This window comes from Vigna radiata, unplaced genomic scaffold (genome assembly GCF_000741045.1).
Source record: "Vigna radiata var. radiata cultivar VC1973A unplaced genomic scaffold, Vradiata_ver6 scaffold_7, whole genome shotgun sequence".
Lineage (NCBI taxonomy): Eukaryota > Viridiplantae > Streptophyta > Magnoliopsida > Fabales > Fabaceae > Vigna > Vigna radiata.
The window spans coordinates 979,731-996,447 of record NW_014543262.1 but is presented as its reverse complement, the minus strand read 5'-3'; the positions used below and the strand labels follow the sequence as shown (position 1 = coordinate 996,447).

The following is a 16,717-nucleotide window of genomic DNA, read 5'->3' as shown; positions in this document are numbered from 1 at the left end:
AATAAACTTTACGATTTTAAAAAATAATAAAATTTATTTAATTGGTACGAAATATTCCTAAAACTACGTATATTGTTTCTTAAAAATTAAAGAGCGATATATTACTTTTACTGAAATCTTTTATTCTTAATCATAATAAATAATTTAATAAAAATAACCATACGTTTTATGCAGTAAAACATTTTAACCGGGAAAAAAATTACTATAGTTCCAATCTACATGCGTAAATGATTATATGGACTTGACCAAATATCATTCCCAGAAACATTATTTCTTGGAAATATTTTTTAAAATTAAATCAAATAAGAAAACATTTTTTTCCAAACTTCATATTCCCACTTAAAAAAAATAATATTACTAGATTTATAGGATGTTTTCACAAGATCTTACTTCAGAAGCCAAATAAAAATCAAATAGAGAACAACGAATATTCATTTTAATGAGATTCTCTATCATATGTGACTAAGACTCACCAAAAAGTAATATAACATCTCAAACTTAAATATCCAATTCTACGGATCTAGTTCAATATGTGGACTACTAACAGCCCAAGTCAAAATCCATCCATGAGGAAAAAAACAATGTATCTAACAGCAGAAAAGAGAAACAATCTACACAAAATGTGTCTACAGTTAACTTTTACAACTTAACTTACCCACATCAGTAAATAGACAACTTGATCCTTCAAGTGCTAATTTACTAGGTTTGCCAAAAAGAAAAGTTTGTCTGCTAACATCTTTCTAAGTAGTTCCATCCTGCTGTCTGGTTTTACAGCTACAGCTGAGAAACAAGATGCAATGGCATAAATCACGTCCTACATTTATGCTATTTCTACGCCACAAAGACAGAAATTATACACCTGAAAGGACAAGTTAAATATTAGTTAAGAATGTAAGAAACACTTTTTAGCTTAGAGAATAAATACATTGTCAGTTAGTCCTTTACTCAATCAATATACATCAGTAACTAATAATTGATTCATCATTGCCAAGGGATGGTCAAATATCGGATTTCAAGTATACATGCTAGTTATAAAATACATTCATGCATCTTTCAACAACTTTTGCTTAAGGAAAAACGAATTCATGAACATGGTAGCACAGCTTCTACACCTGGATTCAGCAATCTGGAATTGAAAAGGGATTTGTATTGCTAGCAAATTTAAGTCAAAGTAAACTTTCAGGAAAATCATCCTTTGAAAATATATTATAACCATTTTACAAGACCCTTTACTATTTTTCTCTGTATGTTTTGGTAGGAAAAGATTTACACCTTTTCTTTTATTGAAAATAATCAAGTGGCATCAGGATTCAGGGATGAACAAAAGGGAGGAAAAGATATTTCAATTATAGTAAAAGACCGAAATAAAAATATAATTAGTTTAAAAACAAAACTGCACAAGCATAGTCTTGCATGCAACAGCAAAAATATTTTTAATATGGGTAAACTAAGCTTTTGGTACCTCCAAAATTGGTCCATATTAAAATTGGTACCTCCAAAAAACTCTGATTTCTGATTTTGATACTCTTCAATAAATATGTGAATTTGATCCTGATATATGCATTCTGTTGCTTTTAAATTAACGTCACAGGCCAACATTCCTTCAAATATCTTACTAGATTGTATGTCAACACAGTTAATTCAAGAGTAATAAAGTTCCTGTTAGGAACTTTGCATATTTATTAAATGTTGGACATCAAAAACACTAACAAAAAATTAGAGGTGTCAATTTCAATAGACAATTTTTGTAAGTACCAAAAAACTTATTTAACCCTTTTAAAATTATCCGTGAATTTATCTCAATATTTCATAAATCTACTAAACACCTAGTCTTTCATTTCAATATTACAATTAGAAATGCAGAGGGGCAAGAAATTAGAAAAGTATAGGTCACAAACTTCCTGATGTCATAATTTAATAAATCACCAATACAAAAGGTTAATCACTGATCCCCAAAAGTGCGAGATAGAGATAATGGGAAGGATAAAGTAAGAAGAAAAATTATTTAGTTTATAAGAAAGTGTTTTGAAAAGTTGTAGACTAACCTTATCATTCAGTACATTCATTCAGAGGCCTCTTCATCCAAAACTCAGGACAAATAATTATCAAAAGTAACCCCTGCATTTCACAGATTCACATAAGCATTTCTTTTTCCTATGACCTGCCTTGAGAGGAAGAACCGTCCCATAATCAAAAGTTAACTCCATCATAGGAGGGATATGTCTAATTGCATAGAAAGCAATGTGGAGATCTGAAAAATTCTTATTTTCATGTATGACTGGACGCCATAGTACATTTGGAGAGCAGCTGTGATTCATAAACCGAGCAACATTTCCTTCATTTATTGCTGATATATATAGGGGGGATGGGATTTTTGGAGCTTCAGTGTCACCTGGAAAAACTTCCAGTTGCTGATAAATGCGAGTAGAATCAAAAATGTAATCATCAAGATTGTCACCACCAAGCTCCTCCTCCACTCTGGCACTGTCTATGACTTCCCCAGCATACTCACATATGAAAGATCCGGCTCGAATAGCATCCCATGATCTAAGAGCCCATCCTTTATTCTTGGTTTTATAAACCTCCAAACGAAACTTCAAGCCACCTTGCGAAACCTTGTTTCGGCAATTCGGAGGACATTGACAAGAAGGACCACACTCATATATAACAGATTTTAGGTCTGCAATTAATGAAGCTGAAGAATATGGTAGATAGCCACCGTTCTTTTGAACACAAGGACAGTTAGAATTGTTAGGTTGGCATCCACCAACACAAGAACATCCAATAGAGGATTCCAGCGGAGCAGTTGGCCTCAAATTCTTAAGATTTGGGAGGTAAGTGAAATATGCAGGGCCCTTCTCGGCATCAACATCATTCACAAGACAAACAGGTACTTTTTCGGCCCCAGAAGTAAGATCAGGCAATATAACCCCAGCTCTTGGAGCAGATTTCTCAGTCCATTGTTGAATGGATTTCCAAATCATATATGCTGGAGGCTGTCCAGGCAACCTGCCTAATTTATACTTGAACACATTGAAACCAGATTTTGATTTGTCCACCCAGGAATCTTGAATCTTGTAAAGACCATCATAGACATATACCTTCCCCGTTGGATGATACAAATCCTTCAAACCCCTAATTACCCTCACTTCGTTACCTCTACGAGCACTGTTATCCAAAGCAAGATTACCCCTTTCAAGCTTTTGATCACTTTCTCCCTTGTCACGGTTAACCCCACCTTGGCCACTGTAAATCAGCACATCCCCATCCTCCACATCATCTTCATACCCTCCAGATGAGACAATACTTACAGCTAAGGGCTCTTCCTCTTGACTGGTTTTGGTACCGATGTAATCAATTCCAGCCATAGAAGGTGAATGTAAACCCACTAAGCATAATTCAAATCTGAAATAGAAAATATCCCCAATCTCAACACCAGACACAAGTCCAATATGTTTCTTGCTGTTGGTCCGAATCCCTTTATTCATCATAATTGCACCTGCCCTCAAGTCCGGTCGTTTTGCTCCAGCGTTAGCAGCCCTATTTGAATCCTCAATTTGTCCAAGCTTCCTTCGCATTACTTCATATATCATGAGCGTATATGCAACTGAGTCCCTGCTACCTTCGGGTTGATTTAGTACATTGAAAACCAATGGGTTAAGTGACTTGAGAATATCAGCAGCCACTGCATCTGGATCAACATCCCCAGAACCAACACTCTGCGGTCCCTTTATCTTGTTCTGCAACTTGCGCTTTGATCTTTTAGTCACAGTTGTTGCATCTCCCTCAACTTCCTCGATCACAGCATTACTGTAGCCATCTTCCTGTGCGACCTGTCCCCGACTTCGGGTACTCCTTCTCGATGTGCCCAAATCACCATTAGTAGCTCCAGTTGGCGTCCTGAATGAATTAATTGGAACTGCAGTCATCGGAGCAGCAGGAGTAGCAGGCACACGTTGACCAGTGGGGGTTTGTGCATTCTGCTCTGAGAGCCTCTGGGACTCCGGGGAGATGAAGAATGGATAGAATGGTGCAACCCCAGAAGGGAAAGGACCAGAAGGTGAAACACAGACAAATGGAGCACCCCCTTGTGGAGCTGAAGATGAAGCAGGATTAGATGGTGAAGGGAACACAGGAACAAGCGTTCTTAATGGCTTCACGTTCAAAACCCTAGTCTTATCAAAGGACCCAGATGCAGGTGCAGCGTCTTGACCAAAATGGTGTTCCATTGGCACAAATTTAAAGCAGTACAAACAATCTATCGTCTACAAGCAACCTAGCCAAATGTTTAGCACCCAACAATCTCAGTGCACAGAAAAAACAATGAAATGCTAGAATAACAAAAATAAGTACAAAAAAAGATCACACTACAAGGGATCAAACATGCAACCCTTGGAGATAACACAGGGAAAAACAACACAGTTCCTGTAACAAAATGCAATAAAATTCGGAGTCACTAGCCGGGAAAAAAAATAGAACCATAAAACTTTCTAACTGTTATCATTCAGATTTGGAGAAAAAAAAAAAACAAAAATCTAGCTCAAAACTAACGACAAAAAACACATGCAAAACGACCACCATGAACGGACGAAAAGAACATGAAAAGGGCAACAGAGAAACAAAAATACAACCTTTATATCCTAATTCAGATCAGATCCTAGGGTTTCAAAAATGGGTAGAAAAATCAAATCCAGGGTGAGGACTCCTACACTGGATAACAAAATTGAATCTTTCAGCTACAAAGGTGAAAACTGAGGCAAACCTGAAATGGGATTTGCAGATTAAACTGAGCTCTAGTCAGTCCATGAAAGTTCCCCAGCCAAAGCTCCTTCGGTATAGTTTTTGTTTTAGAGAGAGAAAGAGAGGGCGAATTTTCTATCTTCTGTCTTTATTTGTTCCAGAAATGATCAAGTGCTGGTGAGAACAGGATGCCGTGCTTTTTGTATATCACCATGCTGACGTGGCAACGTGTGGTTGGACATTTGAGGAAAGTGAATTTTGAAACGTGATTATCCTAAATGAAACTTCCAAGTAAACCTTTTGGGTGAAGCAGAAGGTTGAATAGAGAGTTGAGAAATGAACGGGTCTGATTTAGACAGCTGATGAGCTAACGGTGTGGAGGACTCGTAGGAGAAGGAAAAGTATACTACAAAATATGCCTCAGTGTTTTGGTTTTCTTTATTAAACATTTATCGTTCTTTGTCCATGCCTTTTACTTATCATTTATGGAACTTTTATGTATTTGTATTCAAACTATCTTTTTTGAAATAAATTTGTATTTTAATAAAAAAAACAAATATACTTATAAAATGATTATGAAAAAGTAAAAAATATATACTATAACTATCTCAACAAAACTTATCCTAAATATAAATTAAATACTTCACTCCTCACCTCTTTAATATATTCAAACCATCGTTTATAAACAAATTTACATGTTACATCAAATCTAGAAAAATTCTATTTAATATTTAACGGAATGAATAAACAATTTGTAGGTTTTTATTCCCCTTATTTTTTACTGAAAGTATTTTAATCAATTATGTATTACTTTATAATATTATTTATTATGACACTAAAACATAGTTATACAATGTTAATGTCATGTCTTCTGTATGTAAAAAAATATCAGTCCAAATTAATATTAAGAGAAATTTACATATTTTATTCCCCTATATATAGATCATTCCATTAAATCTCTACTTTGCATTAGGTTAATTACATCGCATATAGTTGTTTACTAGCTAGAAAATAAATTTATAAGAAATTCAATTGAAAATAAGGTATTTAGAACTTTTCTCAAAGTTGGGTACATTCTATTCTACCAATTGTTTTTAAGAGTGAATCATCAAATTTGTTTTGGAGAGAAATTTTTCCTTTTAAAAGGACTGAAAGAAGTTGAGAATACTAATATTTATATTTTTTTTAATATATATTTAAAAAGTAAATATATATATAAATTCAATTTTTTAATGTAAATAAATTTACATTATTAATAAATCATAATGGACACGACTTTTAAAATAATTGTTGTAAAAGTCCACTATCATAACATAAATAATATGTTATCGTTACATGGAAGTATATTAAATGTTTATGGTGTATTAATTGTTTAAACTAAATGATATTTATTATATTAGGTAGCATTTAATATAAATATTAAATACATCTCCATTTGAAATATATATTTTATGATAATATGAAACTTGAATTTATTTCATTGCATAATCATAAATTAAGTTGAATATAAAAGATATGATACTTCAGGAGAAAACAGTGTATATAATAACAATAATAAATAAGTTTTCAATCAACATGAATTATTTTTTCCTATATAACAGTTATTAATGTCTTAACATTGAATATAGACTTCTTTTCCAATCTTATCTAATAGAACTCAACTTAGTTATGCTCACTGTATTTTTAAAATTAATTGAATTATTTATATAATATCTTTTTCTTTTTATCTCTTCAAACTTTCTTCTTCTTTCTTTGTTTTTTTTTTTCATTTCTAATAAGAACACAATTTTTGTAATAGAGACTTATGGACATTATGCTATCTTATTTTGTATCTTTCCAATATAGTTTATTAAAATGTTAGAACAATTTGTCCACTTTTGAAAAGAAAAACAAAGAAAAAACAAATATAATTGACTTAAAAATGTGTGCATGAGTGTACTTAAAGTGTAACCTAGCATTGATATAGTTGTATATGATATTTATTTATATTTATTTATAAATGGCAAGTCTCAAATATATTCTCACATGATTTATTGTACATCATATTAGAATTTGTTTGAACTTTATTTTTTTAATTAAATATATTTTATATAACTGAATGTTTAAAATTTGACATCCTTAATAAGAAGCAAGCAACACTAGGTATCAAGTTAATATAATAGTGCAAGTCTAAAATATTAAAAGCACTTGATAATAAATGTGACACCATAATAATCACATCAATATTAAAAATAAAATAAAAAATATTAATAAATAAAATTTTGGATAAAGTTGAATAGTAAAAATAGAGAAGTAAGAAAAAAAAACAATGAAATAGAAGAAAAACAAGTTTTTTAGAAAATTCCAAGATGAGATCAATCTGAGTAAAATTATTAAAAACATTCTAAAACAGAGAATCGAATCTCCATTCTTTTAGCAACTCAGAGTTCCAACATCATCGCCACTAACAATTAGTTAAAGTCAACCAATCAGTTTGAGCGCTCGAATCCAGTTTTTGTCGGTAGTAACCATTTCGAGAAAACAGAAAAAGATATTTACGCCATTTAATTGGTAATGGAATATGTGTCCACTGACAAACTAAATGAAGCATTTACACACTTTAAAATATTCTCGTCCTAGTTTTTCTTTTTAATTATTTTTTGTGAATTCTAAAAAGGATGACATGTCTTTTTAATTATATTTTAATTTTTTTTTTATCAAATTCTAAAAATTATTTAAACAGATAAAACAGAATAAATTACTTATTAAAAATTATTTTGAAATGGAAAATTGAAAGAAATATAATAATTATTTAAAATCATTAAAAATAAAAAAGATAAATATTTTCTTCAATTAATATGGAAAACTTTAAACAAATTTGATAATAGAGAAAAATATTACTTTTTTACTTTATTATAAAATCACTTACAAGTATATAAAAGTTGCACTGTTTTATTTGACCACTAATCTATTAATTAGTAATTAATTGATTTATTATAAAAAAACACAATTTCTTTTTTAAAATCACTTTCCATTTTTTTAATACTTTAGTTCTTTAGTAACAGAGGAAAAAATTCTCTTTTTATAATTATTTTTATAGTTTTTTTTTATTTTCAGAAATTACTGAAAAGCTAATAGTGGAGAATTTGCAGAAAAGAAAAAGTGAAAAAAATTATACTAAGAAATTACTACAAAATATATCTCACTATTTTTTTTAACTTTATTAAACATTTCTCTTTTATAACTTTTTATTTATAGAAATTTTATTTATTATCTTTTATGAAACAAATTTATAGAATTAAGATGATACATATACTAATATTTATACATTATCATTCGCACATAAGATAAAACAATTACAATTCAATAGATTTGTACTGTAAAAGGATCATTTATTCTTCCACCTCATATATAAAAGTCCAGTTAAATCATATTTTATATTCTTAGTTTTTTTTTCTCACCGAACCATTAAAGTGTTATCAATTAGAAGGATATAAGTCTTTAGAGATTTTGATGATAATGCACTTAAAGATTTGAAGAACAATTTACATGACTAAAACAATCTATGTTAAAGTATTTTATTATAGATTGCATTCTAGTAGGTTTATATTTTTCATTTGCACTAGTGCAGAAAAGGTTTTAGACATATGTTATTTTGGACTTTTAATGTCAGATCCCGATCCGACGTCTTTGTGGGTGACGTTAATGGGACGTCAGACTCTATAGGTCAGACGTCTATATAAACGTCGGACTATATAGGTCAGACGTCTACATAAACGTCAGACTCTATAGGTCATACATTTATATAGACATCAGACTCTATAGGTCAGACGACTAAAACGTCGCCGTATTTGATTGAATCTTTCTCTGCTTAAGGCCTCTCGGGTTGCTCTTGGCTCATGGCGATTCGAGTTTACAACTTTATATTTTAGTTGAAGAGAATGAATTGTATGTTTTTTTTTTGTATTGGATGGTTTTAAAAATGTAGTGGAGGGAATTCAAGGAGGGCATAAAGCAAGAAATCGCCGCCCAAGGACATGAGCAAAACCCAACGAAAACGCATTTTAATCGGTTCAAATGAAAGATAATTCATTAAAAAATAATGTAATCAGAGTAAAATTAATTTTAAACAGTGCAAAAGTGAGAAAACGAACTTTAAAAACGTAGCCTGTGGAGAGAAAACGCGAGGAAGATGATAAACAGTGAATGCGCGTAATTGCTGCCTCGCGTTTGCAGTGTTTTAATGCAGACATTTATAAGTCAATTCCCCCCATAACAGGCGTCTATAGACGTCGGTTCCACCCACAACAGACATCTAAATGGCTTTAGAAGTCGAAGTGGCGGGATCAGACGTTTAAATGGAGTCAAAAAGTGACTTTTTAAATTTCTGGACTGAGTATATAGAAGTCGATTCCCGCCATAACAGACGTATATAGACGGCAGTTCCCCCCACAACATACGTCTAAGTCAAATTTTCACCTACCTTGTCAAGCATATAGACGTCGGGGTTGGGGGGCCCGGAGTTTAGACGTCGGTTACAAGGGGGCCGATGTCTATAATCGTATATAGACGTCGGGGTGGCGGGAACAGACGTCTATACGGCGGAAAAAAATGACTTTTTACCTACCTGTCAGGCCCGTAGACGACGATTGGGGGGGGACATCTATAAAATTATAGACGTCGAGGACCCTCCTAACCGACGTCTATATGGCCAACTTATTTACGAAAATGCCACCGGTCAATAATTTAAGTTGGATATTTTGTGGTCCGACGTCTAAGAGGTGACGTTAAAGGTCAATTTTGCACTAGTGTTGTAAACCAAGAAGTCTTGTATTTACTTTTCAATGTAGAAAGCTACGATAATAATCGATTACCACTAAGGATAATTGATTATCACGAGAAAACTAAGAAAACACTTTATTTCGGCAATAATCGATTATCTCTCACGATAATCGATTATCACCAAAAAGCATGAAAAACCAAGGTTTACAGATAATCGGTTACCACTTTGGATAATTGATTATCCCCGAAATGAAACTCTTTTTAATGGCCTGAAATAGTCAATTTTTACTTTAGATAATCTATTATCACTAATAGTTGGGAGTTGTTTGTTCAACTTCTGATCTAGCTCGAATCTTAGGTTATATATGGTATATTTCACAATTCATAAAAGGTTACTTAAGCAATTGCAGAGCAAAGAGAACTCTCTGAAATACTAGTTTTGGGTCCTAATAAAGCTTCAAGATTGGAACTACCTAGAGTGAATTTTGATAGAGTAATCGTTAAGTATTTAATTCTTTCTAGGTGAATAGGACAATTCATGCATTCTTGAGCTTTCATCTTATTTTCCTTTTCAGTTTGTCTAGATGATTCCCACACTTTCTAGTTTAGATTTCAAGCTCTCATTCTATTTGACTAGATTTTCAATCCTCTTATCTAAGTCTTTTTTCTCACTTTTCAACCTATTTACTTGATATTGCATTTTCATTGTCTCACCATGTAATTCTTGAAATGCATCAAGTAATTAGTAATATGTGTCCTCTATTGACTCATCTTCAAAGTTACTTGCACTACTTTCTGAACATATTGAGCTAGCCATCAAGTACAAGTTTGTCTCGTCTTCAAGGCTTTCATAAGAGTCACTTGGTAGAGAGCTAGATGCATTGTCTTCCCAGGCTATATAGGCCTTTTTCTGTCTGTGCGTCATGCTGTCCTGACTACTTCTATCATCCAACTTCTGCTTCTTCTTCAAGACTGGACAGTCAGGTTTGATATGGCCAATTTTGCCACATTCATAACAAGTTGGGGGCAACAACAACTTTGTTTAAGCTTTTCAAGATCTTAATGTTTATTTCCTCTTTGTCAAGTGTCTTTCCAAGGGCAAGAATATGGTTAACAATATGACTAAACCTTTTTTGTACATTGTAGATTGTTTCACTCCTCTTCATTTTGAACATCTCATATTCTTGAATGAGAGAGTTCTTCCTTGCTCTCTTGACTTTAGTTGTGCCTTCATGGGTGACTTCCAAAACGTCCTACATTTCCTTGGTAGTTGTTCACATAGAAATTCTATAGAATTCATCAATGGTGAGGGCAGAAGAAATTATGTTCTTGGCTCTGACATCATGGTGAGCTCTTTTTTTTTTTTTTCATCTGCATTCCACTCAGAGAAGTCTTTAACCTTTATCTTACCATTCTTGATCTTTGTTGGTTCAAAGGGGTCATTGATAACAGCATCCCAAACACCTTTGTCAACTGATTCCACGAAAATTTTCATCATTTTCTTCCAAAAAGGGTAATTTTCACCCACAAATAGTGGTGGCCTATTTGTGGATGCACCTTTTCCAAAGGTTTGAGATATATTGGCCATCAAGAATGATTTAATCGATTAAGTTGTGAAAGTAATCGATTAAAATTCGAGTAATTTTCAAATTCTCAACTCTGGTGCCAATTGTAAAAAAAGAAATGTCTTATATCTCAAGCCAAGAGGTGTGGTGAATTGGATTAAGCCTTAAAACATTTTTCCTTTCAAAATCTTTGGCTTTCTTGAAATCAATAAACAAAAAGTGATGAATTAACAATAAAAGAGAAAGAGTAGAGAAAGTGTTGGAAATAGAATGACTTAGTTTCAACACCAAGAGGGGGATGAATTTGTGAAAATAAAAATCAGAGTCTTTTCAAAATCTTTTTCGTAAAGTATAAAACTTTCAAAAGTTTCTTGAATCTCGGTGAAAAAGATAGATAAAGTGCAGCGGAAAATAGTTAAATATGTAGAAAATAAAGTCGACTTGAAAGTAAAGAGTTCAGGGATAGAAAATTCAAACACAGTTTTTATACTGGTTCGGCCAAACTGCCTACATCCAGTGTCCTTCCTGTACCCGGAAGCAAATGCACTATAATGGTCAAAGTTTTTACAACAAGGTTTCTATAGAGACCTCCACGTCAAAATATAAAACACCTCTCTAACCCTTTAACCAAAATATAGGCATACAACACACAAAGAACAATAGCAAGATATTCCCTCTTCTGTAGTCTTTATCAACTTTGAACAATCCTCATAAATGAATTCTCATGTCAAGCACAAACAAGATATAGATAAAACAATTGTTATATAATTTGTTGTGCAAGAAACTATAAAACTATTCTCTTGTTCAGCATAAAAAAAATAAATATATAAAGGATAGGTTTAGCTCCCCCTATCAACACTTGTGAAAAAATGGAAATGGAAAAAAGGTGAATATATATGATGCGATTGATAGAGGAATTAATGTATATGGTAGATTCAAACTAGGTGAGTTTGTCTAGCTAAGGAAGAAGGCTAAAAGAGGCATAAGGTCTCTCTGGCTAGTGACTTTTAAGAAAAGAAAAGAGGCTGGAGTGATCTCAATAGCATTTAATTACAATACTTAAAATTTTTTATACAAAAGGAGGAACACTGAATTTATAGGAGATTCGGCCTCTCAATCAACACTGAACTACCCTCCTGATCATCATGCATGATGTAGGGATCACAGGCCGCGTGTAGCTACACGAAATACATATTTAACATATGGCGAAAATGAGTAAAACGTGTTGTTGGGGACTCTCTAAAGCAGGCGTTGGGCAAGGGAAAAAAGTCATTGGGTGAGATATAGCTCGCTAGGCGTGAAACAACTTGTTGGTCTTGGAAAGCTGTTTAAAACACTTGCATTGAGCACCAGTCTAGTTCAGCTTAGCGTGAGCTTGTTGGGCACTAGGACAAGCTCGTTGGGCGAGTCTACAAGTCTGCCAAGGAAAAAGGTAATGGATCCTTGCATTTGGTGCCTTCTCTTCCTAAACTTCTTAGATATACTTAGCCCTTCTCTTTAATGGGTTCACTGATTGGACCCAAGTCGATTTTCATTTTTGGAAAAGCTCCTAACATTCTTAAGAGTATGCCATTTTTTGGATGGATTTATTTATCTTATGATCCATGTGAATCCCTTCTTGGATTAAATGTCATTATACAATAATCATAAAATAAACATCCAATAAATTTGTGTCCCTAGATAAAAACAATATTAGAAGAAGGCCTTGTTGCTTTTTGGATTATATCTGTGATAAAAATTAGAAGCCTTTCTTTATGAAGGTGCTGGTAGGTGGCCATGGGTGGTTGTTGGATAGAGAAAATGATGGAGGTGAGAAGATGGTGGTTGGTCGTGACCGTGACGGCGGTGGTTAGGGTTAAGTGGTGGCTAGGGTTTTTGTGTAAGGGGAAATTAGGGTTTCTGGAGGTAGGAGATGATGATGACGTGTCAAGGGTGATGTGTCATTGATTGTACAACTGGACAGTTTTCCGTTAATGATTTAAACGGTGTTAGCAAAAAGTACCAAATTAAACAAAATTTACACTCTTTAGGACAACATTGAACAAAAAAAAGACATGAGGACCAAAATGAACGCACTTGACGAAAATAGAGATTAAACCAAAAAAAAAATTCTAAAATGTAGGCAATTAAATCTACTTCTTTTCGTAACTCAGAGTTCGAACAACTCCTACTTAGGTCTTCCTCCGTAATAATTATTTTTCAAAAAACAATAAAAAAAAATAGATGATGTTTACATCATTTAATTTCTATCATTTATACCACTGACAAAACAGATCTCTTTACAATTTAAAATATTATCTGTACCGCTAGTTTTTTTTTTAATTTTTTATTTAAATTATAAAATAAAATGACATCTTTTCTTTTTATTTTTATCACATGCTAAAAATTAATTAAACAGGTAAAATGGAAAAATTATAATAAATAAGTTATTAAAACTTATTTGAAAATGAAAAATTCAAATGAATAAAATAATTATTTATAATAGTATTAAAAATAGAAAATTAAATATTTTCTTTGATTAAAATAAAAACCTTTAAACAACTTGATAATAAAAAAGAATATTACTTTTGTGTTGTGTTATATGAAATACAAAAAATTTGTGTTATATTGGGTTGACTTTTATTTAATAAAAAAAGTAAAATTATTAATATATTTAAGAAGTAAATATAAATATTTTTATAATTTTATTATAAATAATTTTTATTTTAAAAAATAATTAAATTAAAAAACATTTAGATAAAAACATCAATTTTAAAAATGGTCTCAAAAATGTAAAATTACCAAAATAATTATTTTAATTTTAAAATATAATTATTTAAAAGATAAAAATGAAAACAAATATATAAATAAGAACTCCATTAGTTCCAAATTATTTAAAATGGTAAAGATGGACTATGACACCCCATTTAATACCCCTCCTTAGTGGGGTACACGTGTCAGCCATCCGGTCTTCCCTGGTAAAGTGGGAGACCGACTCTGCCAAGCTTTTAATTCCTTCTTCGTGATCCGTGTGGCAGCAGCAGGAATGTGAACTTCCAGGAAGTGGAAGTCAGGTGGCACGCTGGAGTGGGCCGAGCGTGCTGGGTGGAGGCAGTATTTAAGGTAAGATGAAAAATCCTGACGCCACTTTTCCCATGCAAACTTCATCTTCCTCAAACTTGTCTTTCTGAAAATCTCAAATCCTCCTCCTCCTTCTCTCTAAAACCTCCCAACCTTCTCTCTAGATTTCTAACCTCCAATTCTTCTCCGATCACTTGCATCCGTTCAGGATTATTGCTGCCGGCACCAAGACCTTCAAACGATACCAACCAGAATTTCATTCTGAACTGGTAAGTGTCCGAACCCTTGAAGTTCCTTAGCCTTCATTTCTTATTCTGTCTGTTCGAGAAGTGTCCGGTCCTAGACCAGCCTTCGACCATGATTTGTACTTGTTTTATAATATTCTTTGCCAAACCGTCCGGATGACTATCACTTATAGTCAATCTTTTGGGTTACGGTCTTATTCCTTTTCGGACCATTCGGCCAATTATTTGACATTCTTCTGTTATTCAGTCTCACCTTTGATTAGACCGTCCGGTCACTTATTTAAATTCTTGATACACAGTTTCTCGTTTCGGTTAGACCGTTCGGTCACTATTAATTCAATCTTTGGTATTTAATCCTGTTCATTGCCGGACCATTCGGTCAAACCTTCTTGTCTTACTCAATCTCTTATTCTATCTTTGATTCACCCGGTCCTTTTCTTAACATCCTTATAGTTTGGAAGTGATAATGAACCTTGATTGAATTTGGCTGAGTAAGGGAATTCCACTGGAGGAATGTCTCATGAATTGGTGATGATTGGTAAAGTATGAACGTGGGAATGACTCTGGTGTCGTCCTGATCCTGATATTCCGTGAGGACACTTTCTCATATAGAGAGAGGTTACTCATGCGTGGGAATGGCAGGAGGTCCGCGGTCATAAGGTTAGATGATCGTTGTAGGACTAACCTCGGGTGGCAGCTGATAAGTAAAGGCAGCTACTACACCACACCGGGTGCTAGGGACGACCGAGCTATAGGTTCATACAGTCCGGACAGTGTCTTAGTGGTCGGTCATGATTAAAGGTATGTAGTATGCATGTATAGAAATGATGTATGAATTGTTGATTGGTTTGAGTTTGTATGTTCTCTTGTATGATGAAATTGATTAGTTAAATTTACATAAGCTTACCCTTATCTGTTTCGTCTTTGTCTATGTTGCCGTTCGGTATCCGACCGTTCGGTTATTCTCTTCATTGCAATGATCATCCTTTTGGGTGTGAGCAGAGGACACCTTGGAAGCTAATTTGGAAGACGCTTTGGAGGATGCTGTGCAGGCCGAGCAACCCGTGGAGGCCATGCCCGAAAGTTATGCAAGACCGTCCGATCCTTAGTATAGTTGTTTTCATTGCCTTGTGTTTTGTAAAAGCGTTCAACATAGGAAACCTTTTGATGTTGGTCGTTAGGTCAATGAACTGCATTCAAGACCGTTCGGTCTATTTTGTAAATGTTGTATTCAATATTACTGATTTTTACAGTTTTAAATTTCAAGTATATTTCATACTTCTATGCTTATTCACTACTGTTCTCCTTTATTGTTCATGTTAACTCCTAAAATAAATTATAGCTTTGGTTATATTTATTGGGATGTTACATGGACCACATAAACATCATAAACATAGAAAGAAAAAAAAAACTCACAAATTCTAAGAAAAAGAAGCCAAGGTCCAATAAAATGTGGGTAATTACCGAAGACTTTTGGCCTTCGGTAAAGCCTTCGGTATGATGCAGGGATAAATGTGTTGTATTTGTTTTTCTTGTCCAACCACACATACCTACAGTGTACACAACATACACAGACCTGCATAACAGTTTCAATCCACAAACAAACTGCATATATATTGTCCATCCCAAAATATTTCGTTCATTTATGAAAAATCATAAAGTATTATCATCATAATGTATTGACATCCATTATGTTCTAATAATATCATAATAGTAATATCATCCAATTCTAATAAAAAATAAATGTCCCAATATCATAATGTACTAACATCTAAATGTACTAACATCACTATGATCAATAACAAAATGAAACTAAAATTTTACAAAGTCTTCAAACGTATCTTCATCATCCTGCTCATATGTAGATGGTTGGACTAGTGTGGGCTGGACTGGTGTGGGCTGGACTGGTGTGGGCTGGACTGATCTGGGCTGATGAGGGACGGCGGGTGACGGAAAGGGTCGTGGCTGGGTTGGAGGGACAGTGGAAGGAGTGTCTGAAGTTTGAGGCAGAGCTCTCTGGAATCAGATTCCCACACAAAGCAACCTTACACAAAAACCTCATTGATAACTCACTATTTAATATGAATTCTAACACTCACAAGACCGCAAGAGGGGCATCTACTGGAAAAAGGGCATCTTAAGTCTGCAACATTAAGTCTAGAGAGAAAAAGGGCATCTTAAGTCTGCAACATTAACCAATAAAAAGGTTGAACAACTTTGAGGGAACATATATATACAGAGAAATCTAAGTTATGACTATAAGAGTTATACATCAGCACGACGTGCCCAACAAAGGAAGTTCCAACCAAAAAGATAGTAACAGATTGGTGAAAAAAAAGGGTCTTA

The 16,717-nt window shown here is 33.4% G+C and overlaps 1 protein-coding gene across 3 annotated transcripts; it reads right to left on the bottom strand.

Annotated features, from left to right (window-relative positions):
- Positions 1 to 430: 430 nt before the first annotated feature.
- Positions 431 to 4,923, bottom strand: LOC106753935 (histone-lysine N-methyltransferase, H3 lysine-9 specific SUVH1). 3 transcript variants are annotated; one of them, XM_014635824.2, is made up of 4 exons: positions 4,763 to 4,923; positions 4,372 to 4,425; positions 2,046 to 4,276; positions 431 to 859 (listed from the first exon to the last, which is right to left on the bottom strand). In XM_014635824.2, exon 3 carries the CDS (start codon positions 4,227 to 4,229, stop codon positions 2,106 to 2,108), a length of 2,124 nt encoding a protein of 707 aa, XP_014491310.1. In that variant the 5' UTR covers positions 4,230 to 4,276; positions 4,372 to 4,425; positions 4,763 to 4,923; the 3' UTR covers positions 431 to 859; positions 2,046 to 2,105. The 3 variants fall into 3 exon arrangements, with proteins under 3 accessions (XP_014491310.1, XP_014491309.1, XP_022633347.1); XM_014635823.2 differs by lacking the exon at positions 4,372 to 4,425; XM_022777626.1 differs by lacking the exon at positions 4,372 to 4,425 and having other exon boundaries at positions 2,046 to 4,096; positions 4,763 to 4,922.
- Positions 4,924 to 16,717: the final 11,794 nt, after the last annotated feature.

Bases quoted from the DNA above. Each gene is read 5' to 3' on its own strand.
- LOC106753935 (XM_014635824.2), bottom strand. From the start codon at position 4,229: ATGGAACACCATTTTGGTCAAGACGCTGCACCTGCATCTGGGTCCTTT.